This window comes from Ciconia boyciana, chromosome 13 (assembly GCF_034638445.1).
Source record: "Ciconia boyciana chromosome 13, ASM3463844v1, whole genome shotgun sequence".
Classification (NCBI taxonomy): domain Eukaryota; kingdom Metazoa; phylum Chordata; class Aves; order Ciconiiformes; family Ciconiidae; genus Ciconia; species Ciconia boyciana.
In genome coordinates this window covers 16895216-16919873 of record NC_132946.1, presented here as the reverse complement: position 1 = coordinate 16919873, position 24658 = coordinate 16895216, and the positions used below count along the sequence as shown (strand labels likewise).

General features: G+C 56.4%; 2 protein-coding genes across 5 annotated transcripts in view; one reads left to right on the top strand and one right to left on the bottom strand.

The window, feature by feature from the left end:
- The first annotated feature begins 3 nt into the window (after positions 1–3).
- PDIA2 (protein disulfide isomerase family A member 2) lies at positions 4–3977 on the top strand. 3 transcript variants are annotated; one of them, XM_072878332.1, is made up of 11 exons: positions 4–361; positions 978–1184; positions 1468–1601; positions 1669–1806; positions 1885–2001; positions 2081–2206; positions 2285–2479; positions 2833–2953; positions 3118–3299; positions 3391–3477; positions 3625–3977. In XM_072878332.1, exons 1-11 carry the CDS (start codon positions 121–123, stop codon positions 3703–3705), a joined length of 1629 nt encoding a protein of 542 aa, XP_072734433.1. In that variant the 5' UTR covers positions 4–120; the 3' UTR covers positions 3706–3977. The 3 variants fall into 3 exon arrangements, with proteins under 3 accessions (XP_072734433.1, XP_072734432.1, XP_072734431.1); XM_072878331.1 differs by having other exon boundaries at positions 121–361; positions 3391–3474; XM_072878330.1 differs by having other exon boundaries at positions 121–361; positions 3391–3486; positions 3634–3977.
- A 548-nt stretch (positions 3978–4525) lies between these two features.
- AXIN1 (axin 1) overlaps positions 4526–24658 on the bottom strand; it is a 75485-nt gene continuing 55352 nt past the window's right edge. The window contains exons 5-11 of one of the 2 annotated variants that reach the window (XR_012044938.1): positions 22512–22649; positions 16555–17108; positions 13967–14143; positions 12508–12753; positions 7225–7392; positions 5638–6393; positions 4526–4648 (exon numbers count right to left, since the gene is read on the bottom strand). Coding sequence is in view for 1 of the 2 variants with exons in the window: in XM_072878118.1 (XP_072734219.1) it covers positions 6267–6393; positions 7225–7392; positions 12508–12753; positions 13967–14143; positions 16555–17108; positions 22512–22649 (1410 nt within the window). In the remaining variant the exon portion in view is untranslated. Of the gene's footprint in view, positions 6394–7224; positions 7393–12507; positions 12754–13966; positions 14144–16554; positions 17109–22511; positions 22650–24658 lie in introns of both variants that reach the window. The other variant, XM_072878118.1, reaches the window with a different exon arrangement.

Below are 24658 nucleotides of genomic sequence, written 5' to 3'. Positions count from 1 at the left end.
CGGGGCCGGGCAGCCAGTAGCGGAGGGCCACGAGCCCCAGGGGACTGGCACCACCTGCCCCGGGGCCCTTATCTGGGCCCTCTCCCCCCGGGCGCTGGCTTTGGGGACAGCGGCGGCACCATGCGGGGCTGCGGGGCCGGGCTGGTTTGGCTGCTGGTGTCGCTGGCCTGGCTGGGCCCGGCGTGGGGGGGCGAGGTGGAGGATGGGGAGGTGGTGGAGGAGGAGGAGGAGGAGGAGGAGGAGGAGGAGGAGAGGGACGTGCCCTCGGATGAGCTCGGGGAGGAGGATGGCGTCCTGGTGCTCCATGAGCACAACTTCGCCCGTGCCCTGAGCGAGCACCAGCTGCTGCTGGTGGAGTTCTGTAAGTGTCCCCTTGCCGTGGGCAGGGGTGCGGGCAGGGGTGTGGGCAGGGGCATGTATGGGGATGGGTGTGGGGCAGGGACTATGGGCAGGGGGTACAGGCTGGGGCACAGGTGTGGGTGTGGGCAGGAGCAGACGGATGGGCAGGGGTGCAGGCAGGGACACGGGTGCAGGCAGGGACATGGGTGCCGGACGGGCCACAGGGTGGGGTGGGAATGGGGCAGGGACATGGGTACGGGCAGGGGCAGGGCTATGTCTCAGAGGGGGAGAGGCACAGGGCACAGCACATGACAGGGCAGGGACATGGGGCAGGGGCTTGGGGCATGGGATGGGGACATGGGGCAGAGACATGAGCAGGGACACAAGCAGAGGCATGGGATGGGGGTGCATGGCAGGGGCATGGGACACGGCAGGGGACATGGGGCAGGGACACACGGTGGGGGTGAGGGACGTGGGCCGTGGCACAGGGGACACAGGCAGGGGCACGCACTGGAGCCCACCAGGCGCTCACAGCCATTATGTGCCCTGGCCACCCGCCAAGCCCGCCCTAGGGACCAGGGACACCCCAAAGCTGTCCTGGGGCTGTCCCTACCGCCAACGCTGTCCCCTGCCCACAGACGCGCCGTGGTGCAGGCATTGCCAGCAGCTGGCCCCCGCCTTTGCCCAGGCAGCCGCTGCGCTGAGGAACGAGTCCAGCCTGGCGCGGCTGGGCAAGGTGGACGCCACGGCTCAGGTGGCCCTGGCCAACGAGTTCGGCATCACCTCCTACCCCACGCTCAAGCTCTTCCGCGACGGCAACCGCACCCACCCCCTCGCCTACACCGGTAGGGCTGCGGCACCGCGCGATGGCCGTGGCACCCATCACGGGCGGCTGCCGCGATGGGTGCTGGGGCGGGCTGGGGTGCAAGGATGGGTGGCAGGGGGTGATGGTGAGAGGGGCGGCAATGTCCCGATGGGGTTTGCAGGGTGGCGATGGTGCATGGAGTGACGGCAGGCAGTGCTGCGGTGGTGACGGCAGGCGGGTGGCCGGGCCCGATGGCACGGGGGGGGCGGCAACCTGGCGAGGGGTGGCTGGGGTGATGGCAGGGGCCCCACTCCGCCTGCCAGGCCGCACGGACGCCGAAGGCATCGTGCGCTGGATGCGACGACGGGCCGGCCCCAGCGCCACGCTGCTGCAGGACGCCGCCACCGCTGCTGCCTTCGTGGGCTCCCAGGACTTGGTGGTCGTCGGCTTCTTCAAGGTGGGCTGGGGCAGGCGGGGGCCGGATCAGGGTCACGGCCATGGCCACTCATGGGGTGGCCCTGCAGGACCTGGGGAGCGAGGCGGCCCAGGCGTTTTATGAGGTGGCTGGCGAGGTGGTGGACGTGTCATTTGGCGTGGCCGAGGCGGCCGAGCTCTTCCAGGCGTACGGGCTGTCGGCCGACACCATCTGCCTCTTCAAGAAGGTGAGGGGGTGGCGGGCGGGTGGCGGGGCCATCCTGGTTCCCACCCGCCCCAGCCCTCACCAGCCCCTGCTCCGGCAGTTTGACGAGGGACGGACAGACTTCCCCGTGGACCCGGCACGGGGGCTGGATGCGGCCGAGCTCACCCGGCTGCTCCGCATCCACAGCCTGGAGCTGGTGATGGAGTTCACCAACGAGGTATGGCCTGGCCACAGCCCTGTCCCCATCCCTGCGAGGGCCGTGGCCCCCTGGCCCTCACCCTCCTCCTGCTCCCCAGACCTCCGACCAGATCTTCAGTGCCAAGATCCCCCACCACATGCTGCTTTTCCTCAACAAGTCGTCGTCGGCACAGCTGGCGCTGCGGGACGGCTTCCGGGCTGCTGCTGGCACCTTCCGGGGCGAGGTGAGGAGGTCCCATGGCGGGGACGTGGGGTTGGCCACTGGGCACCCCGGCATCAGTGCTGCCTGTCCCCCCACCCAGGTGCTCTTTGTGGTGGTGGACGTGACTGGGTACGGTGCCGACGTCCTGCCCTTCTTCGGCCTGACGCCCGCCGATGCCCCCACCCTGCGCCTAGTCAAGATGGAGAACAACCGCAAGTACCGGATGGACCAGGACGTCTTCTCAGACACAGCCATACGCACCTTCATCCAGGCGGTGCTGGACGGCAAGGTGAAGGTGAGGGATGCGGCACCGTGCCAGTCAGCACCAAGGATGCTTCCCTGTGGTGAGTGGTGGGCTGTTAACTCTGAAGCCTAATGATGGCAGTTGTGAACACCAGCCACCTGCTCGCTGATGCTTGTGCTGCCAGGCCTGAGGATTTGGAGGGGTGTTATGGGAAAGGAGGTGAGAGACCACTGATGTGGAGACACAGAAAGCTGGGATGGTGGCAGAGAGGAAGAGAGGTCCAAAAGGCAGCACAGGAGCACCCCTGGCTGCAGGCTGGGGCCCTCTGTCCCTGTCCCGCACTGTTCCCCATGGGGCCTGCCACTGCTCACCCTGGGCTGTGGCCACCCTGGCTGTCCCTGCAGCCCCACCTGCTGAGCGCGGAGCCGCCCGAGGACTGGGACACGCAGCCCGTTAAAGTGCTGGTGGGGAAGACCTTCGAGCAGGTGGCGTTCGATGAGACCAAGAACGTCTTCGTCAAGTTCTGTAAGTGCCGGGGCCGCCTGCGACCCTCCCCGAGCTCTGCACGGGGCTCAGCCCCCTGCCGCAACAGCCCCATCCCCGACCCCTCGCCTGGGGGATGCCGCACCCTGACCCCGGCAGAGCCCCGGTCCCCCGGCGTGTACCCCGGCACTGTGCCTGCCCCGCAGACGCGCCGTGGTGCTCCCACTGCCAGGCCATGGCCGCCGCCTGGGAGGAGCTGGGCGAGCGCTACAGGGACCACGAGGACATCGTCATCGCCAAGTTGGATGCCACGGCCAACGAGCTGGAGAACATCACCATCAACGGCTTCCCCACCCTGCACTACTTCCCTGCGGGGCCGGGCCGGAAGGTAGGTGGGGGCACCTGCGGGGCCACCCCGGCTCTGCCAGCACCTCGGGGATGGCATCACTCCTCATCTCCCTTCCATCCCACGTCTCCAGATGGTTGAGTACAAGAGTGCCCGAGACGTGGAGGCCTTCTCCAAGTTCCTGGAAAACGGGGGGACGCTGCCCGAGGAGCCGCCTGCAGTGAGTGAGGTCCCCCCACCCCAGGGCCAGGGACCCCCACCCACCCCGGGGCAGCTCCTAGCCTTGGCTGGGCAGGGGGACGGATCCTGTGGGATGGGGACAGGCGGGGGGGTCTGTCCGTCCGTGCCTCACTGCTGCCTTCTCCAGGTGCCCAAGACCCCTGAGAACAGCACAGGCACGGAGGAGCCGAGTCCGCTCGGGACGGCCGAAACCCGGGACGAGCTGTGAGCCCGACCCCGCTCGGGCTCGTGCTATAAAGGACCTGGAAACGATGCGGGCTCTGCTCTGTGTCTGCGGCTCCCCAGCACATCTTGGGGAGCACCCGCGTGTCTCGGGGATGCCGCAGGGCTGCCGGGTGCTGTGACAGGCAGAGCCCCCCCACCAGCTGAACCCGGGCAAGGGGCTCTGCCTCCCTGGGGGTGCTGAGCCAGCACAGCCCCGTGTGCGCCGCAGCACTCGTCCCGGCAGCCCTGTGATGACACCGGGTGGCCAAGGCTGCAGAGGACATGGCCCTGGGGGGAGCCCCGTGCTCTCCACGCTGGCCCTCGTGGCGGGCTGCCGGGGCGCAGGTGAGGGGGGGACCAGCCGGGGTCTCTCCTTTGTGGCTCCCAGGCAGCCCTCCCGCCCCAGGCCAGGGCTCCACGATTGCGTACCAGCCCCAGGGCAGCCCTGGGAGCTCCTGTCACAGCAGGGGAAGCAAGAAGAACGCAACACGGGGCTCCACTTGCTCCTCTTAAGCCTGGCTCGCAGCCTCTGGGACCCCCAGCGTCCCCTCCAACCCCTGGCACCTGCCCCTCTCCCCTGGGCCCGCTGCTCCCAGACCCTGGGCAACTCCCCCGGGGGCAACGCCTTGGTCCCCGGGGCCAGGACCTGCCCGGCCATGCCTCGAGGGAGCCCATGGCTGCCCCAGCCCTGCCACGTGCCCAAGCCTGCGGGCCAGAGCAGAGCCCTTCGCCTGACCTGTCCCGTCCTCCAGCCGCCCCAGCTAGATGTGTGGGCCCGGGTGCCTGCTCCGCAGGGAAGGAAGAAACCAGCAGGCGATGGGACATGGGGTTTTATTTCATTTTATCCAAGTACCTTTGAAAAGATCATTGTACAAGTCAGCACATGAGAATGCAGAGGAGACGTCGCCGGGGCTGCGCGGCCGCTGTACATATTTACAGGGGACCCCCTGAGAAAAAAAGGGGGAAGACGGAAATCCCAGGCATGTTAACAACCTCACCAGACACAACACCATCAGAACTTAAAAAAACAGGGAGGAAAAAACGCTCATAATGCTGTTCCCGGGCTGAAAACGATCGCGGATTTTGCTGGACTTCACGTAGTGTATAGGCAAGTCACAGAACCATTGTTTTAAAGGCACTCGGTGACATATACAACAGGCTGAGTCGCATCCCGGCGCGGTGCCACAGGGTCCCTGGCAGCTCCAACGTGCCCCTGCGGCCGAGAGCAGCGCCAGGCAGGGCGAGTGCTGACGTGGGAGCCCCCCGGCTTTGGGGGCCACCCCGGTTTCTGCAGGCAGGCGAGGGCTGGTCTCCAAAGGAGCCGGGCAGGGCTGAGGGCAGGGCGGTGGGAGCACCAGCGCAGCCCCCAGCTTTCTTGCGTCCGAGTAAGCCCAGGAGGCTTCCCTGGGTGCCGGCTGCCCCGCTGGGTGACCCGGCCCTACACAAGCCCCACAAACTGGCATCAACACCCCCCCCTCGCTCTCGGCAGTGGGCTGCAGTGCCCTCATGCCACCTCCCCCAAGACACAGAAGCTGACAAAAGACGCAGGACTCAAAAAAAGAAATCTTTTTGTCCTCAGCTTTAGTGTCTAGTCAGTTCCCTCTGCTATTACGTTTCTCCTAAAGAGTCCCCTGACCAAAGCTGGAGCTCGGCACCAGGGGCCTGGGCACATCTGCGCCGGGCACATGGGTGCCAGCCCTCTGTGGAACTGCAGCACCCTCCTGGGAAGCGAACCCTTCTCCAGGGGCACACGGCGGGGAGGGGGGACACAAGCGCGCGGGCTGTGGGATGCCAGCATCCAGCCTGCCGCCCTGGCTCCGAGCCGGTCCTCGCACTGCGGGAAGCCCCCAGCCCCGCGAGCTGGCACCGACCCTCCTATCCCTCGGGGATTTACTCGGTCGCAAGAAAGCTCAGGAGGAAAAAAAAACCATCCTACCATGTCCAGCAGCTGAGACTGCCAGGGAGGCGAGAGACCGACTCGTTCCAAATGGCTCAATAATCTTCGGAGGTGAGCTGGGGCCACAGCCCCTCCGGAGCGGGGCCGCTGCTCCCACGCCGGCGGGGGCAGAGCAGCTCTGCCCCAGCAGCACTCCAAAGCCATCCGTGCCAAGGGGGCCAGGGCAGGGTGCCATGAAAGCGAGGAGCAGACGGAGTCTGACGGATGGCTGTACACTTTGGGCGAGTTCTGCAGTACCTGTATGTTTTACATTTACATAAGAGCACTGTGACATTGGAAATATTTTCCTTTTATTACAATATATCAAAAATATGCAGCTTTAGTAAACAAGGTCATATTACACTTTCTAATGCACTGTACAATGCTACATTACACTTATATTCGGTATGGAGAGGGAGCCCGGGCCCCCACTGGCAGGTCCGTGAGGTGAATCGACATCCCCCGGCAACCCGGAGCTCGCCCAGGCCCGTGCCAGAGCAGGCTGCCGCCCTCCGCCCCGGGCTCGCTCGGCACCCGTGGCAGTAGCACTGCCAGCGTCTGCCCAGGCCCTCTCCTCCGGTCCCAGAGTCTTTCACAGTCCTGTCCTCACGCCTCGGCAGCCCTGGAGCTTAGTCGATCTTTTCCACCTTCCCGATGATCTTCTCTTCGAAGATGGGCAGGATGGTGTCATCCTCCCGCACCTCCTCGAAGACCACGCCGCAGTCAAACTCGTCACTCACTTTCTTAAAGTAATACCTGAAAAACCAGAAACATGGGGGCAGAGAGGAAAAAAAAGAGCAGGTGAATGATCATGAGAGCACCACCATCCCCAAACCCGGGTACAGCCCTTCCAAGCCCCTGAGCTCGTGGTGCATGGGGAGCAGCTCCCCCAGACTTGGAGGCAACTGGGGCCACACTTCTGTCCCTGCCCTCACCCAGTGAGCAAAAAAGTGTGGTCAGGATTTGTGCTGGCATGTTCAGGAGCTCCAGCCCTGAATCCAAGCCCATTCAGAGCTCTCCCAAAAGTAGTGGCTGGAAGCACCTGTGTTGGTGGAGCGTTTCTAGGAGGGCTTTCCCATGGCAGCTCCTACTTGGAAGGGGGAACTTGGAGAGCTACATGCCCCAAGCCTGGCTGCTTTGGGACTCCAGCAGGACCCAACCTCCCTGTCCTTCCTGGAGGAAAGTTTGGGAGGAGCCGAAATGGGTCTGGAAGTCAGAGGGTTCCCCACGGCATCATTAAGCACTGGCTGATGCTGCTCGTCACTGGACCAGGACACCGCAGGGACAGCTCATCAGCTTCTGTTGAAGGTGCAAACAGCGATGCGGGACATTTCTGGTACAAAACCCAATCTCCCTTGTCTCTGTAACCTGCCCCTCCAACAGCCAAGGCCTTGACCACACTGCCACATCCCCATCGCAGCATGTCCTGCGGGAGCCCTCCTCGAAAGCTCCAGGAGCCCCCTGACCTACCTCCACCACGCTCCTTTGCCTTGGGGGGGGCAACGCCACTGCGCTCTGGCAGTGGCATCTGCCAGGGGTCATTGACAGCCTGCTGGCACTATCCTGCGCACGGGGAGCAGCCCTTACCTGTAGTTCCCTTTCTTGGTCAGCAGCTCCTTGAACTGTCCCAGCGTCACCACACGCCCTTTGACGAGGGTGCGGTACGGGATCGGCTCTCCGCAGAAGTAGTAAGCGACCACAATGTTCTCGCATGGCTGGGACGCGCCGCTGCCTGGTCTCTTCTGGGGCTTCAACCTGCCGTGCAAAAATACAAGCGACATGCTGAGTATCAGCCCACGGCGCTCAGCACCGTTGCTGCTGCTGGGTGCCCATCCGGGTACGGGGCTGCCCAGGTGAGAAGTGCGGGTCAGGTCCCACCAGAGGTGACAGAGATGGGCTGGAGGAAATGCAACGCGATCCCTGAGCATCCTTCGCTCTGACCATCAGCTTGGCATGCAGCTGCATGCCGAGGCTGGTGAGGCAGTGAACAGCACTGGGAAAGGCTGGACGGGGCCAGACTGCAGCTACAAAGGAGGGCGCAGGTTCTAGCTCAGCCCCCTCGTGCTGAAGAAACCCGTCCCCAGGCTTTGAGAGGGGACGGCCCTTCCCGCAGCACCGCTGGCTCAGTCATCAGTAAGCTCCGGGCAAGGCAGAGCATCCCAAGGCCCCGGCAGCAGCCCCAGGTCACCATCAGCACGCTCCTGGCGTGCACTGAGCACACGGGGCTGGAAGTGCTTGGGGACAATAACGCAAACACCGCTCAGACTACTCGGGATTGTTGCCGCCGTGGCCAAAATAGCTCAGCACAGCTTTCCGCTGACCTACATCTGCAGGGCCACGCAGGCAGGGCCGCTCCTGCTCCCTGTGGCTACCCTGGGCACCTCTCCCAGCGTAGATGGAGGTCGGAGGGGATGGAGCTCCCAGCAGGACGTGTCCCGGAGGCTTTGCTGCCCGTCCTGTCCGTTCACGGTGGCAAGGCAGCTGCCGTCCCCAAAACCTCAGTGACTTTAAATCTCCTGTGTTTTCCCGACTCTCAGGATGTCGGTCTGGTCGCTGCTTCCAACTCACACACCAGGGTTCTGCTACGTGGAGCCATCACTAGACCGAAAGCATCAGCCCAGTCCTAACCCCATTTTCAAAAGTAGACAAAAGTAGCAATAATAAAAATCAGGGTACTTTGCCCTTCTGTAGAACCTTTCATCTGGGGTGCCATAAATGCTGCACAAACATTGGAGCAGCCGACACAAGTTGGTAACTTGGCATGTGCGGTCTAAGCCAGAAGCAGCCTTCTCTTTCAAAGTCACATAAAACAAATTTGGCAGCTTTAAAAAAGTATTTAAAAAGCATGCCGGATAAAAAAGATGATTTTGTATTTACGTGACTGGCAAGTTGCTATAAAAACCAGAATTTGCCAAGCACATGAGGTAATCGCAGTTTTGGAAATGACTCTGACCCTAACCTTTAAACATTGGCTCGCGGGCAGAGCACCTTTTGAATGGCGTGCCCACATAAACATTGGCACTGCAAACCAAGACCAGACACAATCTTTTCACCTCTTTCTAAAGGCGTGAGAGGTCTAAAGTTCAACCGAACAACCCTCCTGGGGCCTGCTCTGCCTGGGACACCTTTGGAGAAGATGCAGCATCCTGAGAGGCAAGGGTTCGCTCCTGGTGCCAGCAAAGCTTGGAGCCTCCCCCATCCCCGTATCAAAGCACAGGATGCCCTTTAGCTAGAAAAACATTAAGGAATTGAGTCATCCTTGGGGGAAAAAAAAAAAAAGAGCCATTTAAAGGAAAAATGGGTCATAAATTCAGGCAAATTCTGTGAACCCTGCGAGCCAGAAGTTAACTGAAGGGGTTTGGACAACCTCAAAGTCCCTAAGCTTCTCTTAACCCTGCTAGAAACAAGTTGTGACTTAGAGCGCGCCGCTGCGTGCCCGGGGAACTGGCACCTGGGGACACAGCTACGTGCCCTGCGCAGGCAGCACAGCCGCTTCCCCCGCGCCTGCTGTTCTCCTTCGCCTGGGGAGGTGGAGAGGACGCCCGAGCTCTGCCACGGTAGAAGCAAGAGGGGGACCGTGCCGGTGGCTGGGAGCCTTCCTCCTCCTCCTGCCACGTAATTCATCCCTGAAAGGTTGTTTCTGAACGTGCTCAGCCTGGCTCCTGTGCCCACCTCCTTCCAGAGCAGAGATGTGCCTGAAAATTATGCCTGAAATGATGCCCGAAAGCAGAAACTCTGCACTGCTTCGCAGAGCTAGAGTTAAAAACAACCCCCATGGTTTTGGATCCCCTGCCTTTGCCATAAATCAAAGCAGGGGTGGGTGGCTGCGGTGCCTCTGAGCTCCTGGGGCTGAACAAGGCCGTGCAGCGGGACCGGCCCGCTGGGAGCAGAATACACACGCGTCCCGAACCGCAGCCATCGATCTCCAGCAGGCTTGAAGCAGGGCTGATGAATAAGGAATGACTGAAAATGTAATTTCCCAAGAGCTTCTCTCCGGAGAACAAGACAACACAACTGTCTCCGCTTTCATCATCACCAAGAGATCTCCCGAGAGCACGGCTTATCCCAACAGGCCACCAGGTCTGAGCTCTGCCTCATTAAAGCGTCCACCTGCGCCCACCTCCCGGGTGCCAGCGTGACCCAGAGACAGCCAGGTGCCACCACCCTGCCCCTTCTGGGGTCAGCTCCCTTTGCTGCATTTGTCACATAGACGACATGTTATCTGTCAAGGGAACGGCAGCACTCATCTGACCTACTGCATCTGCACTTCACTGCCCCCCGTGATTTTTCAGCTATATAACCCCGTGATGCCGTGCTAGGGCAACTAAGTCTGGGTTAGAGCACCAATCCAACCTCGCTGCGACGCAGAGGTGAAGCGCCCAGCTCGCTCCAGCTCGGCCCTGGGGCTGGAGTGCTTTGGAAAGCCTGAAAGGCACCCAGCAGATGTTACCTCAGGAGATGTCCCAGTGGCCAGCTCTGGTCCTCTTCCAGGCTTGGCCCGGCCCAATTAGTTCCACACCAAGCTCATGCTAACGTTCTCGCTGCTTGCAAAAGTATTTTCTCTGAAGAGCTGGTACTAATCACTTCATCCAGCTGCGAAGGTAAGCAAACTGTGACACTGAGCTACAGAAAATGGCTCAAAACCTGGCTCTACATGGAAGAAACCTGATGGTCACTGGGACACCGATGCTGGGGCACGCTGGATCTGCAGGTCATTCCGTATGGGACACTTAATCCTGCATTGCTTGCTAGCAGCAGCTAGGTAGCTATCTCAGAGATCAATGTCCCTCCAAATGCTGTGGAATAGGGAGAGAAAGGCTTTTTCTGCAATAGAAGTGTGATTTCTGGAAGAATATCTATGATTCCCAGTGCAGGCACTGCAGGTGCCTCCAATATCTCTAGCGGGGCAGTGCTGGGGGGTAGTGGGGCTGCTGGCCCCCCCGCCAGAGCAGCAGGCAGTTAGCTGGGGAAGGCCACCGCTGGCGAGGGCTGTGCCAGAGGAGAGCGGCTGGTGAGCCAGGTAACTGTGCCGGCCAGGTCAGCTTGGCCATACAAAGCTGGCACAGCGCACTCTCCTCCCGTGGCCAGCTCACGCCTGTGCCCCAAGGACACCTCCGGGCTCACCTCCACCTCCCCGTGGCTTCCCCAAGGCTGCCGACGAACCTGGACACAGGCTCCAATTTCCCAGAGCTCTCCAGAGCTCCCAACTGAAATAAATGGTGTTTTCACATTAAATCCCCTCTCCGTTTCTCCTTAGCTCCCCACCCAGCTTTGGGCAGCCTCTCTCAGAAGAGACTTGGGGTCTATTTTCAGGCAGGCTCCTGTGCTAACCATAGCAGGAGCTCTCTAAAGAGCTGCTAGCTCAGGAATGCTTCAGCTGGAGCACCCAATCCTGCCAAAACCCAGCAGATTTCAACATCCAGAAACCCCTGGCTCCCTGGGGACTGCTGCATCCATTCTTGCTTGCTACTGGACACGGGAACATTTGCTTTTCATGAGCAGTTCCCCCCGGTGAACACGGCTCCCCGGTTTTCCACGCCTGGGGCAGGTCAGGGAGATCCCTGCCTCACCGGGAGAAGAGCCGGACCTTGTGGGGAGGCAGCGTAAGCAGAGCAACCCAGCACTGGGACTGCTCAGCCTGTCCTCCCGTTGCTCTGCACGGCATTTATCCCCATGCCATGGGGTTACTACAGAAGCTATGCTTACAATACATGCCAAATTTTTATTAGAGTATTAACTGCATACGCACATAGCCCAGGCCGGTGTTTCCAAAGTACGTATCTGCATCCAGACATTTCTGGGGAAGGTGCATGAATTCAGTACGACTCTAAAGGACTCTACTAATAAACCCCATCCAATTACACCAACTGAAAGGTAGATCAAATAAACTTGGCTTACCCTGACTTGGGAGAGCCCTCTAATTACCTGGCTTTCAATCAATGCTCTGACATAAATATGCAGAAGTCTGCTACATGGTCACTGCAAGCAAAAATAATGGGAGCTTGGCAATTGAAAGAGCTTCTTTTTTAAATTACACTTGTGTTTTTAAGAGTCAGACGCCAAAGTTTCAAGTTTTCAGAAGACAGCTATAAGGCGTTGGAGTGACTACATGCAATTCCCATTATGAAAGGTTTTTAATGGACAAAGTGCATTTAGCTGTTAACAGTAATTATCTAGCACTTTCAAGACACTTTTCATCTGAGAGCTCCATGTGCTTTGCAAATAATCTTCCCTGAAAGATAACACAGGAGCAGGAGAATTAGCTCTGCAACAGGCATTAAGCTGAGTCACAAAAAGATGCAGTGACTTGGACAGGGCCATGCAGCGAGTCCACGCTGCTGCAGCGGGACTACAGTGCAGTGCTCCCATCCAGATGCCACGAGCAGCCTTTGCCAGAAGCCTGTGGGAGATGTAAATAAAGAGCAAATACATATTCTTATTCTGCACTTAATTCTGCTGTATCCTGCTGAATTCTGCTCCTGCACCAACCTTTGAAATTCTTGTGTGCGTGTGAACGAGCCGAGAGTCAGTGAGTAGCGCGGGAGAGAGCTCTCCCATACCATGCCCCTTCTAGACAGGCTCCCCTGCCCAGCTCCTCCTCAAGTTCTCAGCAGCGCCTTTCCCACCCTCCCAAAAGCACCTCCAGCCTCTCCATCCTCAAGCCCAAGCCCTCAAGGTGGGTTCTGGCATTTGCACCACCACGTTAGAGGGGCTGGGGCAGACTTCTCTGACCTCTCTGCATATGCCTCCACCCAGCTGGTGCTGGCAGCTGGAGACCAGAGCAGAGGGCAGTGGCCATCTCCCTCAGCTGCTCACCTTCAGAGCAGTCTCCCCTTCCCTCCCACGCACAATCAGACCCTATCAGCATACCTTTGTTTAAGGGGGAGTTTTCCAGCCCTTTTTTCCTCCTCCTCCAACCTCCTGCGAGCTTCTTCCAGCTGGGTGAGAGGGTTGGGGGCTGGATTGGGTGGCATGGTAGGATCTTGGATGAAGGGGTGAGAAGGCTGGACGACGTTTCGGAGCTGGGCACTGACCCACGGATGCACCGCAACAGGTCGCTCAATGGAGAGAGGTCGGACCATATCATGGGACAGCTGCTTCTTAGCACCTGAAGAGCTACACACAAGCACAAAGGTTTTACATAGACCACCAAGCCGCTTTGGACAGGCACACAGTCACTCCTAGATGGACCTACTGCTTCTGCAGCTGGACACGGGCACCACTGGGAAGCTCCTTATGGCACGGCTTCCAAGGGACAGGGGAGCACCATCCACCTCTAGAGAAGATTTCAGGACAGCAAGTCCTGAGACATCAGGGTGAGCAACCCAAACCTGACACAAAGCCCACAGATCTGTTTAAGGGCTCTCATCAAGTCCACAATACGTAAAAATAAAACCAGCAAAAGGCAGCTCCACTATTTGAGGCATTCCCCCAGGAGATGCCCTCCCGCGTGCTGCTGACGTTCCCAGGCTGGGAGCCTCTCCATGAACGGCTGGTTGGCACCTCCAGGGAAAGGGATGTTGCAGGGATGTGCTCGCCCTTCCCCAGCTCCAGCAGCAGAACCTGCTGCCTGACTTCACGGTGGCCTGGCACTGCCCGTGGCTCTGGCACTCGGCCCCAGCTGCCTGCAGTGCAACCCACCCTGGACTCTACCATGAAGCAAGAGAAGAAACCACCAGCAGCTTCACCACTCAGCCACCAGCACAGCCGCATCAGAGGGGACGAGGCCCCAGATCCCTCTCTGGGGCAAGCACTGTTTTTTGCCAGACTGACCAGACTGTGATTAAGGATCTGTGCCTGCTTGAGATCTGCTCGACTCCAGAGAGATTCCCGAGACAGTCACATCCTTGGCTCCACTCTAGACAGGCGAGGCCACCCCAGAGGATGCTCCCAGCAAGCCGAAACGCTGGGCAACCCTGAGCCGTGCTAAACTGCTTACTCAGGACCAATGGCACCAGTGCAGCAGGTCCAACGTTTCTATCAGCACCTTGCAGGAGTAACAGGCATTTACATACAGCAAATGCTAAAGGAAAAATACTGCCTACTGTGTGCCGCGTTATCCACCTCGGAACCACAGCAGCAATTTGTGAGATTCCCCTGGGGCTGCAACCTCCCTGCCATGGCCACAAGTCATCCTCCAGAAAAAAACTGCCCTTACAGCCCCTGAGCGATCCTCAGTCTCCAAAGGGTCTAAACCCTTGTGCCTGGTGGATTCTTGTCTTCCCAAGATCTCCAGGAACAAGGCAGACTGCCAGACAGCCTAGGCACACATGCCTTGTGCAGGGGATGCAATGCAACAGTGAAGACCCCTTGCTCTGCCAGCCCTTACCCATGGTTTGTTTTCTTATGCCTGCTGATCTCCTTCTCTCCTTCTATGATCCACTGAAGGATCTTCTGGTTTCTCTCCACGTCTTCAGGAGATCCTGGCATCTCATAGCTGGCACCATCACTTTTCCCTGAATCGGTCTTCTTAACATTTCTTTTTGAGAGCAGACTTGCTTTCCCACTGCAAGAACAAAGCTTGAGACATTAGCGCTTTGCCTGAGTCAAACTATCGCAGACCGTGGCAGAGGATGGACATCTCTGTCTCCAGACATATTCAGCCCTGATGGGGTCTGGTGCTGCCTGCAGTGCAGACGTGGCCCTGGCTGTCTTTCGCAGCCCCCGGCTCTACCACAGGTCAAACCAACCGTGCCGCAGTTGAGGCTAAGAGCAAGACTGGCCAGACCTAGGCACAGCAGCCTTCTCCGTCCAGCCACCTGCATGGAAAGGGAGCTTCTCCTCTGGCCAAATGAGCCATGGCAACGTGGCAAAAAGCCCAGCACACCTCCTGCCACACGAAGGGTTGTGTTAAATCCCTGGCTCTTTGCTCAGAGCATGAGGTTCATCCTGGTGCTGCAATCCATCAGCTGCCTCTCCACGCCAGACCACTGCTCGAAACCTGAGCCCTTCCCATCATCCCCCAGATTCACCGATACCCCAAACTGCTGATGTGCCATGCCCAGCGTTCGCTTCTTGCCCCGATTTGAACTGAGGCTTCATATCATGGTGGAAGATCACATCCTAGAGGGGTGGGCTGCCTTCCACAGGCTCTTGTGCACTGGGAAGCACAGCCACCTCAAACACCGTAGCCAGACGGACACTAGGCAGTAGCTGATGCTCTGGCTATGCTTACGGCTGCAGCAAAGGCTCCTACAGAAACCTCACCGCTCCTTGCCCACATCCATGCCCACATGCCCAGCCGGGCAGCCCCATGCAATGACAGGCCATGCAGAATTCACCTGTGCTGGCCTGTCATTGCCACAGCCGGTAATTTCATGGGACCCCCACCGTCCTAATCACCCACCCGCTTTAATCCATAGGACCTCCCTACTTCTGCATGCTCACTAAAACACATAGGAAAAATAACCTTATCACCACAGAGGAGTAACAGGCCCTCAGAAAGCTTTGCTGATTTTTTGAGGAAAAAAGCTGGAGAGGGGTTGCTGAAGATCTACAAAGGCAGGGCAAACTGACAACTTCTCTGCTTCTCCCCACACAAGGACTAGAGGGTATCAAATGAAATTCTCCAGCAGCAGGTTCAGTGCAAACAAAAAAAAGGCCTTTTTCTGCAGGTTGTAATCAACCCACAGCCACAGCCACGGGGGGCTGGGGGGACAGCAGCCTGGCTGGGTTCAACAAGGAGCCAGACAAGCTACTGTAAGAGACTGCTGGCTGCCAGACAAGACCGTTTGGATGCAAATTCTTGTCTTGTGAAGCTCCTAACCCAGGGACTGTCAGGAACTGGGAGTCTGTGCCAGAGGAAGGACGGCTCTGAATGTGCCGTCTTATAATCCCCTTAAATATAGGCTGCAGGCAGTGCTAGAGAGAAGTCCTGTGTCTAGATGGGGCTTTGGGTTGACACAGCATGGCCATGCTCATGCTTTATTGAAGCAACAACCCTTTCCCCATACAAACGGCAGATTTAAGTGCTTCTCCCTCCCTGGAGAGCAGTTCGCTTCGGCTGCCTCTGCCACCCTGGAAAGCTGGTCCTGCCCGCTGCAGACCCAGCCACCTGCCTTCACCACCCCTGGTACGCTGCAAAGCAACACCCCAAACCCACAGCCTTGGGGAGCCAGCCACGCTCAGGGTGAGCACAGCTCTCCCCTGCAGCTGCTCCATCACTGTCCCTTGTCCCAGGCAGCCCCAAGCTCTGCTCTCACCTTTGCAGTCATCCAGTAACAGGACTAGCAAAACCTGCCGCAGCGGAGAAGGAGCTTTGCCCTCTCCCCTCAGCACGGAGGGGATGGAGGAATTCAAACAGCCAAGGGAAGATGGACAAAAGACCCTAAGGCAGCAAAATGTCTCTTCTGGGCAAAAGGTCCCCTATCCCAGAGAATGTCCCCTTGGGACAGGATGCCACGGTAGCACTGCAGCGTCCATCGCTTTGTTAGGAAGAGAAAGGAGCCCTTCTGGTGAATGGGTTAGGCCTTGCAATAAGGAGGGCTTTTTTGTCCTCTCATAAGCACCTTAGGAGACTGGCTTCTGTTACCCAGACCCCAAGACTCAGCCCTATACTTAGCAACTCCTGATGCACGGGGAAGTAGACCAACATCTACAATTTCTAAGCATCTCCACTGCTTCAAGGAGCAGAAAACCTACTTTATAACCAAGGCCATCAAAAATCCTGGTTAGAGGGTGTCTTTCAGCACCAGATCACAGAGAAGAAGAAAAGGGGTCTATAAGGGTTAGCAGGGGGCATATCCATTTCTGGAGGGGAAGAGCAGTGGGAGGCCCTCAAACCATGTCCCAGCGTAGGCTTTCACAAGAAAAAGCGGTTCAGCCACTGTTTCACTGACGTGCTACAGCCCGTTTATGAAAGAGCTTTCTAGAGAAGCCATGGCTCTGGGACTCCCGTTGGGTGTTGCCTTGACTCACCTGTAGCCTAAAGAGTCCATGGGGACAGGGGCCATGCCCAAGGTTTCAGTGTAGTTTCGTGACTTTGTTGCATAGTTATGTGAATCTACATTCCAAGCAAAGCTGTTCTGCACCCGCTGCGTGGCCTCGGCCTCGATTTGCTCTTTTGGTTTCATCACGCTGTGGTGATGGATGTGGTGGTAGACGTGTTTATGGTGGTATAAGTTAGCTGCATCCAGTTTCATTCCTGATTTTGTTGCGTGCTTGCCATGCCCTGGAGGAATTGTTCCTAGTGTCCCTGACAGCTTTCCTAAGTGGCCGCTTTCCGGGGACCGTGGCTTAGGAGAGTGGCGGCCAGGTCCTGGAGACTGGCAGCCTGGTGTTTTCATCACACGCTGTACGTGTTCATCGAGGATGCTTTCTGGGTTTTCTTCATGGGCATCCCTCATCTGCATCCCAGCGCAGCCCATCTCAGAGTAACGAGGAGCAAAGTGATGAAAGGCTTGGGCGGAAGGCATCTTGTGGCTAATGACCGAGGGACCAGAAGAGATATCTGCATCCTCACCTTCTTCTTCCTGCAAGAAACACGAGGACAATCAGAGAATGACAGCAGAGTGTTGAAAAGGGTCCCTAGTCCCACCTCCGGCTCGCAGCAGGCCTGCTGACAACCCTTGGGTCAGGCCTGGCTTAGTCCAGCCAGATCTTGAAAACCTTTAAGACAGACACACCATCCCTCTGGAGACCTGTCCCAGACTGCGCCACCCTCCTGCACAAAATTTCCTAATGCTCAACCCAAGCCTGTGCAGTCTCGCTGCCACCGAGCAGAGCTGCTCAGGTCTCTGTTCCTGCTTTTTGAGCCACCATTAGCAAGGGTCTTCACGCATTACCCAAAGAGACTGAGGCAACCTCTGACAGGCAGCCCACACATCAAAATCAGGGTTACAGATGCAGCTTTCTGACAAGCGTAACAACTCAATCGGATGCATGAGTGGGCAGAACCTTACTAAAAAGCTGCCTAAGTCCTTTGATGGTGGTTCTGTAACAACCAGCAGCGGAAACACAACCTACCGCACTGTACCTGTGACTTTGCACGAGCCTTCGGTAAGGCACTGCTTCAAAGCCCATCAGATAAAGCCCAAAGTTACAGGACACGCAACAAAACAGTTCTTGAGTCAGGCGAGACCAGGGGGGTTTCTCACCCGAACGACTATTTCACAAGGCAAAGCCAACAGCAGGCTTGTAACAAGAGGGAGCAACTGAAGGTCGACAGCAGCGTGAATGGTTTTGAAAATCAAACATTGATTTCTCCTGGGCATTGTCAGGCTGGAATGAAACACTTCATGCAGATAAAGAAACAGGTTGGAACTAACTGCTTTTTCTTGTAGCTCACAATGGTCTAGGACACTAGACTTTTAGCAACTCTTAGGTCCTTGCCAGGAAGAATAAAACTCCTCCATGCTGACAGCCACAGTTTTGATGCTGACAAACTACTTTACACTCCAACATAAACTCGGATATTTATGAAGTTGGAAGTCAGGATTCCTTTTTTTTTTAATTACCTAAGCAGGATTCCAGCGAGTCCTTTAATGCCGCTCTCTTTTCCTCCTTTGGCACAGTAAAGAAATCAGTTGCAGCACAGGGTATCTCTGCCCTGCCAGATAAATGCATCTGCTAGAAAACACTGACTCCCATCAGCTTTGCCTGTCAGATGCCACCATCTACCACTTGCTAACCAGCTTCAAAGTTTCAGCTGCCAACCACACAGCAAGAAAGCAAATAATGGACTTCCTCCCAGTGTCACCCCTGGGGGTTCAAGCCTGAAGCAGGGACAATGCCAGGCTTTGAAAGTGCCAAAGGCATGGGCGCTGCGAGCCCGGGGGCGTGACACCATGCTCACGGCTGGAGGGACACACCACTTTCTAACAAATCACTTTGAAGAACTTCAGAGGCACCTTTCATCTGCAGTCACAATGCTGCAGCCTGCCAAGCGCCGTCCCCGGGCACCTAGCTCAGGGACAAGAAAAGAAGCAGCATGTGCTGACTAAATCCCTACCACTGGGGTAAGCGTTTATTAGCAGTTTATAACCCAATGACGCGCTCAGCGCTTGGGAGGCTTTTAGGGCTGGTACCTACTTTCTGGAAAACTCTGAGGTTTAAACACCAACTAATGCGCAGGGCAAGATCTGACCCTGGCGCAGATCCCTGAGGAATGGCAGTGCGTCCTTTCTGCTCAGAGCCCAGAGCTCTGGCAGTGCTGTCGCACCCGAGCAGGGTGGCATGAGAGCGACAGCCTGGGGTGGTCCAGCCAAATGGGTGCCTAGGATTTGGGAAATCCTCTGGCTGCCTGGAACTCTATTTTGCAGATAACTAGGACCTGGTACTTTGCTTTGCTCCAAGACTGAGATCAGGGTGGGCTAAGGGAAGCAGAAGGATGCATTGGCGCTCTCTCAGTTTGCCTCGGCTCAGCTCATCTATGTCGCTGAGCAGGAGATCTGGACCCCAAGCAGGTCCCCAGGCAGGAGCAAGTGCTGCTGGGGTTGGTGGTGTGTGCAGGCAAGCCCTGGGGCAGCTGGCTTCCCACCCCCTGGCACTGGTCTCAGCCTTGCATCAGCTAAGAAAGCCCCAACAGTGGGAAAATAGCAGCTAATGAAGGAATTGGGGTGCCTATCCCAAGCTGCCCTCTCTCCTTGAGCAGGGCAAAGGTTTGAGTCAAGGCTGCAGATACCAATTCTGCTGAATCTTTTCATCGTGCTCAGTCTGCAGTGAAAAAAACGACATCCGGCACGAGGTCGGGGCAGTCCAAACTGGGATTGTAATGGAGGACTTTGGATACAGCAGAGCCAACCCCTGGCACTGGTGCACTGCAAGGTGCTCCTCGCCCGTGTTACCCGACCGCAGTCTATGCCGGGCAACGCAGCAGCCTTCCCTCCCACCCAAACCTGCCCGCACCCGGCTGGCACAAGCCTGCTGCCTACCCTGCACCCCCTGGCCCACTGAGCGCCCTCGCCCTGCCCGCGGCGGGCACAGGCAGACGAAAGGGAAGACGAGACGACGACACGGCCAAGGAGGCGCAGGCAAGAGGCAGTAACTGCAGCCTCGCACACCACAGAAACCCGCGGGTCTGGGGAGCGGTCTCCTCCCCGGGCTCAGCTTCCCTGGACACAGGCCTGGCCGGGCCTCCGGAGCCGTGTTTCGGCGTCTCGGGGCGGTGAGCTGGGCAGGCTCGGCGGCGTGCGCAGCCTCTAGCCGGGCGGGAAGCCCCGGGTGCCATAACCACTAGATGGTGCCTTGTCGACATAGTATTGTCAGAAACCTCTTCCACCAGCTCCCAAAGGCAGCGGCACTTGGAGAGATGCAGGCTCCAACTTCGCTGACTGCCTGCTGAGCTATTTTTACTCTGCAGCAAGGCCGGGGGTGCCCTTCCCTTTGAATTAGGAGGCCGAGAGCTGCACTGATGAGCCACGGGCAAGCGATACCTTGCTGCAAACCTCCTCCTCTGCCTTCTCCCAGTCCCAGCCATCAGGCCGCTGCTGGTCGGCAGGGCAAAATAGCTCACCTAACCACGAGTGCGTTTTCGACCGTCGTGCAAATGACTTCCCTCTCTAGGTAGGCAATGTCTTATATTCAAATAGCGAGAATCTCAGCGGTGGCTTTGCTTCTCCTGGCTTATTTGCAGGTCGCTCTGTTCAGACAAAGACGGAGTGATCTGTGTACGATACTGATCTGTGTGATACGAAACTGCAGCTTCCATGCACGGACATGACGCCGAAGTGGCTCAAAAAGTAATAAGGGAACACACATATCCTCTAATCCTCTCCCATGTTGCTCAGAATAATGAATTAATTCAGAGTATGTTTTTTTTGAAAGACAGAAATCTTACAGTCTTTTCGGTAAAAGGCGTTTGGCTTTAAATCAGATGCCTCTTCTCCATGTTACTGCATGACGTGGCTTTGAAAGGGAACCTGCAGGCAGCTCAGTATGGGGGAGAAAAATTCTTTTTTCCTAGCTTTTGCGAAATATTTCCAGTTTCTCTGCTAAGCTGGTAACTGCCTAGTGTGACTAACACTCGTGCTGCTGTTCAGTCAGCCATGCAGACCCGGCAAGAGGTGACCCTGTAGTCCGGGTGTTCAGGTCATAGAAAAAAGCCCTGTGATCTATCAGGATTCAAGCTCTCCTCTTGCTGATACCAGCAGCTCCTGCACCTTAAGTGCTGACCTAAAAAAGCTACAATTGCTTACTCTGAGTTTTTCCTGAATGGCTAATGCCAGATGCCAGCCAGTCAATGAAATACATTCTGGAGACAGCAAAGAGGTTTAATATATAGCATTAGTGGGAGTCCTGGGCTTAAAAATAGATTAAGTCACACAAAAATGTGTTTAAACAGACTTAAATTTATTCTCTGGCACATAGGTATTTGCTGATTTTATGGTATTGCTACTGGCAGCTTCTTCAAGGAGACAGAGGGCTGGGATAATGTAGTCTGGTACAGGTGGGGGCTGCAACGGAGCCACGGGAGGAGGAGGAGGAGGAAGAGTGCTCTAGGACTGTGTTAGCAGAAAATGCTGCCAGTTACACTGGCTTTGTCTAGAAAGCAATAGGTACCAGACAGGAAAACAGAGCAATTCCAGAAGAACAGGAATCTAATCACAAAATAGCACCCTGCTGGCCTTTTCTGGCTGGTTGCAGAGGTGCAGGGAGTTTGCTGGACAACGCTTGGAGCTGGAGGGAATCTTACGGATCCTTCTGCCTTCCTCACTTCTCTGCATTTGAAATGCAGATGTGATTTAAAGCGAATACTACAACCTACAGCAATTTTCTGTTTAAAGAGCTACTAGATGAACATTGAGAAGTACTCTAATGGGGCTGAAGGGTCTGCCCTGGAGCCCAGAGGCTCAGCTTCTCCGAAAGCACAGAGCTAGCCAAGACAGGCACCAACACCGCTGCTCTAAGGGAGAGCTGTGGGTTACTAAGCACAGACCCTTCGCCTCAGGGCCATGGCAGCTATGAACTGCAGAGACGCACAATTTCTTCACACAGGGCTGTAGTTATACTGACATTGGTGATGTTCAGTAACACTGTGGTGTCCTCTGAAAACTCTCCTGTATCCCCAGCACAAGAAGTACAGGTACCCATGAGATGCAGTATCTCAGAAGAAAAGATATGGTGTGAATACTGCTGAACGGGGTGTCTCACACAGGTAATACTAGATGACCAATACCTCATTCTCTCCCTTTTGGAGCTTGTTGTGGAGCTAAAGGCCTTGCATGCTTCCCTCGGTTCATTTACCGAGTCCTCAAGCTCTGATGGGCCCCAGCGGTGCCAGGGCTCACAGCACACAGTGCCATGGGCTGGGTTTCCCCAGCCACCCATGTGGAGTCAGTGTGTTTCTTCTGCCCAGGAGAGGGTTTTTGGATGCTACACCTGATCAGTTCCAAATTTTCTAGGGATGTGCTAGGCACTGATGGGCAGAACCCTTTTGGTTGTGGTAGAAATGGCCTGATAGCAGACACAAACACCTCCAAGCACAACGTCACCTTCCATCTGGTTACCATTTGTGGGGGAAGTAGGGATCACTCAAAACCCCACCGGGGAAGGTGAACCCCTGTTACATAGTCCCCATCCTCTCATGGAAGGGACTGCTCACAAAGTCAGGAGAGCGAGGGTGCCAAAGAAGATGCTGGAGAGCATCCACAGCCCCTAACTGGTGGCAGGAGTGGGAACCGCTGTGCCATAGCTGGTATCTTACAGCAGGGAGGGAGTGCTGGAGCTCACAGAGCCCCGCATGGATGGGGGAACAACACCGTGGAAGCTCCTGGGGCAACGGGAACCTCCAGGAGCCCCTGTGCAAGCGATGACCGTGGCTGTTGGAGCAGGGAAGTGGTCGCCCCGGCTGCTTCCACAGCAGCTGAAAGCTCCCTGTGGTGTACAGTACGCAGACAGACTCCCTGGCTGGTAGAGGAGGCAAGGAGGTTACTAACCGCTCGAACGCGTTTAAGGCGCTCCTCTAATTTCTCCTCTGCTTCACGTTCCTTTTGTACTTCCTCCAAACGATTGATCAGTTCTGCAGCAAACTTCTCTGGTTCAACGTGGATATCCTTTGGCATTCGGTATGTACGCTGGAGGAAAAACACACCAGGGGTTAGCAAAAGATGCATGAAAAATCACACGTTTATTTTGGAGGCTTCGATAACTGGAAATGCCAGTCGTTCCAGTGGGTAGTTGAGGGAGGACAGGCTGGCAGACGCAGAGGTGCAGCCGAGGACCGGGGGGCTGGAAGCTGAGCCACCACCACGAGCTCCCTGGCTGGCACCAGCTCTGCACACCACTCCACGTACGGGAAAAGTTTTCTGGAGCCACAATTCAACAAGCTCTTTCGGCACCAAACTCCACTTTGGGATGGATGTGCTAGCTTTTCTCCCAATGTACACATGGTCAACAGAAATATCATGGTCTCAAAGGGTGGAAAAAGGATGTACAGACAAACGTCTCAAAAATCACGCTTATAGTAGCGATGTTTTCACTTTGATAAAAGGACGACTCTTACACACACTTATTCAGCTTACCCCAGGGTTCTGCAAATGTAGCCCACAGCCTGGGAGTGGAAATCCTGTCACCTCCAAGACATCTTATTTCCCTCTGCCTTCTGCTACAACCCAGCCCAGCCACAAAAGGCCACGATTCCCACAAAGCGTCCTCTCTTACTAAAGGATCCTGCAGGATTGCATCTCGGCTCTTCAGAGCCGTGCAACGATCCCCTGCTTGCTTTATCAATACAGCAACCTTACAAGCGCAGAGATAACATTCTTCTGCTTGCTCTGGGTGAACAAATGAATATTTGTGGAAGTTCAAGGGCATTCTTGGTTCCTTATGCTGAGTTACTTTGTCCCTAAATTCCTGAGGTCTGGGATAAGAAGTCTGTGCAGTGAAGAATGAAGCTATCAGCTGCTGTATTTTTCCCCTCATTTTTATCCCTTCTGCATTATTTTGTTAAAATAGTAGAAAAAATAAAATGACACAGCAGAGGTAAAAATGTAATTTGGAGGAACAATATATGGAAAATTCAACAGTATAAAAACCTGCATTCAAATATTTCAAAACCAACCTGAGAGAAATATACACGCTATAGGCCCAGAGATAAAATTAAATATGAAGACGTGAGATAATTCATAGCAAAAGAACAAATGCAGCACTAGAAGCAGACACCGAGCTTGAAATCTTTAAAGGAGGATGAGAGACCACCCGAATTCATCCCAGACCAGCCAAAAGATCAATGCGGAAGACTAAAATAATGCTTTGCCTCAAAACTTGACAAAAGTATGCAAATCATATTGGTTTTTCTCTCTCTGCCAGCTGCCGAGTGGAAGGCAGGGGAAGAAAAATAGAGGCAGTAAGTATCCGACTGATGGCACCGAGAAGCTGGAGACATCTTTTATGACACCCAAGCTGGGTTGCAGAAGTCTCAGTTAAAGCACCGCTTGTTTTGTTTGCTGAGAGCAAGACCCAGCCAACCCTGCCAGCAAATCTCAATTCCAGCGCTCACTGCCACCACCTTCTCTTCCACACCAGATGGTGCGGGGCTGCAGCGTCCCTGGGGACGTCTGTGGACACGATGCGGCTTTGCAGGCAAAAGGACTGCCTGCTCTAGCACTCGCTTTCCGTGACAAGCAGAGGGACAGACAGCTCCACCTGAAGCTGTCCCAGGCAGGAGTGACCCATCTGAGCTGGGAACAGCCCCAAAGAACCATCCCCTTCATCCAGGGATGCAGTCGCTGGAGAGGGCATAGCACGTGTGAGCTACCAGGTGGCTCCCACCCTGGGATGGCAAAGTCTTTGCTGCCACCAGGACCTCCAGCCCTGCAAAGCAACGGCCTGTATTAAAAGGAAACACTGCAGAAAAAGATTTTCATCAACAAAAATGACGTTTAGTCTTGAAATATTGGCACAAGGGCCAAAGCGGCATGCTTCGTCCCAGCGCCTGGACCTTGTGTTGTCCAGAAACAGGCCCCAGACGTGCTCCATCACGAGGAAGACGTGGCAGAGCTGGTCCCTCTGGTGTTACTCCCTGGGGAGCTTCTAGGATCCAAGTGATGTTTCCCCATTCCCCCTGCGTAGCCCAGGGGAGCAC

What these genes read in the sequence shown, in the direction of transcription:
- PDIA2 (XM_072878332.1), top strand. Translation starts at nt 121, where the DNA reads ATGCGGGGCTGCGGGGCCGGGCTGGTTTGGCTGCTGGTGTCGCTGGCC. An exon ending in GCTGCTGCTGGTGGAGTTCT is followed by an intron (nt 362 to 977) that starts GTAAGTGTCCCC and finishes CCCTGCCCACAG; the next exon opens with ACGCGCCGTGGTGCAGGCAT. An exon ending in CCACCCCCTCGCCTACACCG is followed by an intron (nt 1,185 to 1,467) that starts GTAGGGCTGCGG and finishes TCCGCCTGCCAG; the next exon opens with GCCGCACGGACGCCGAAGGC.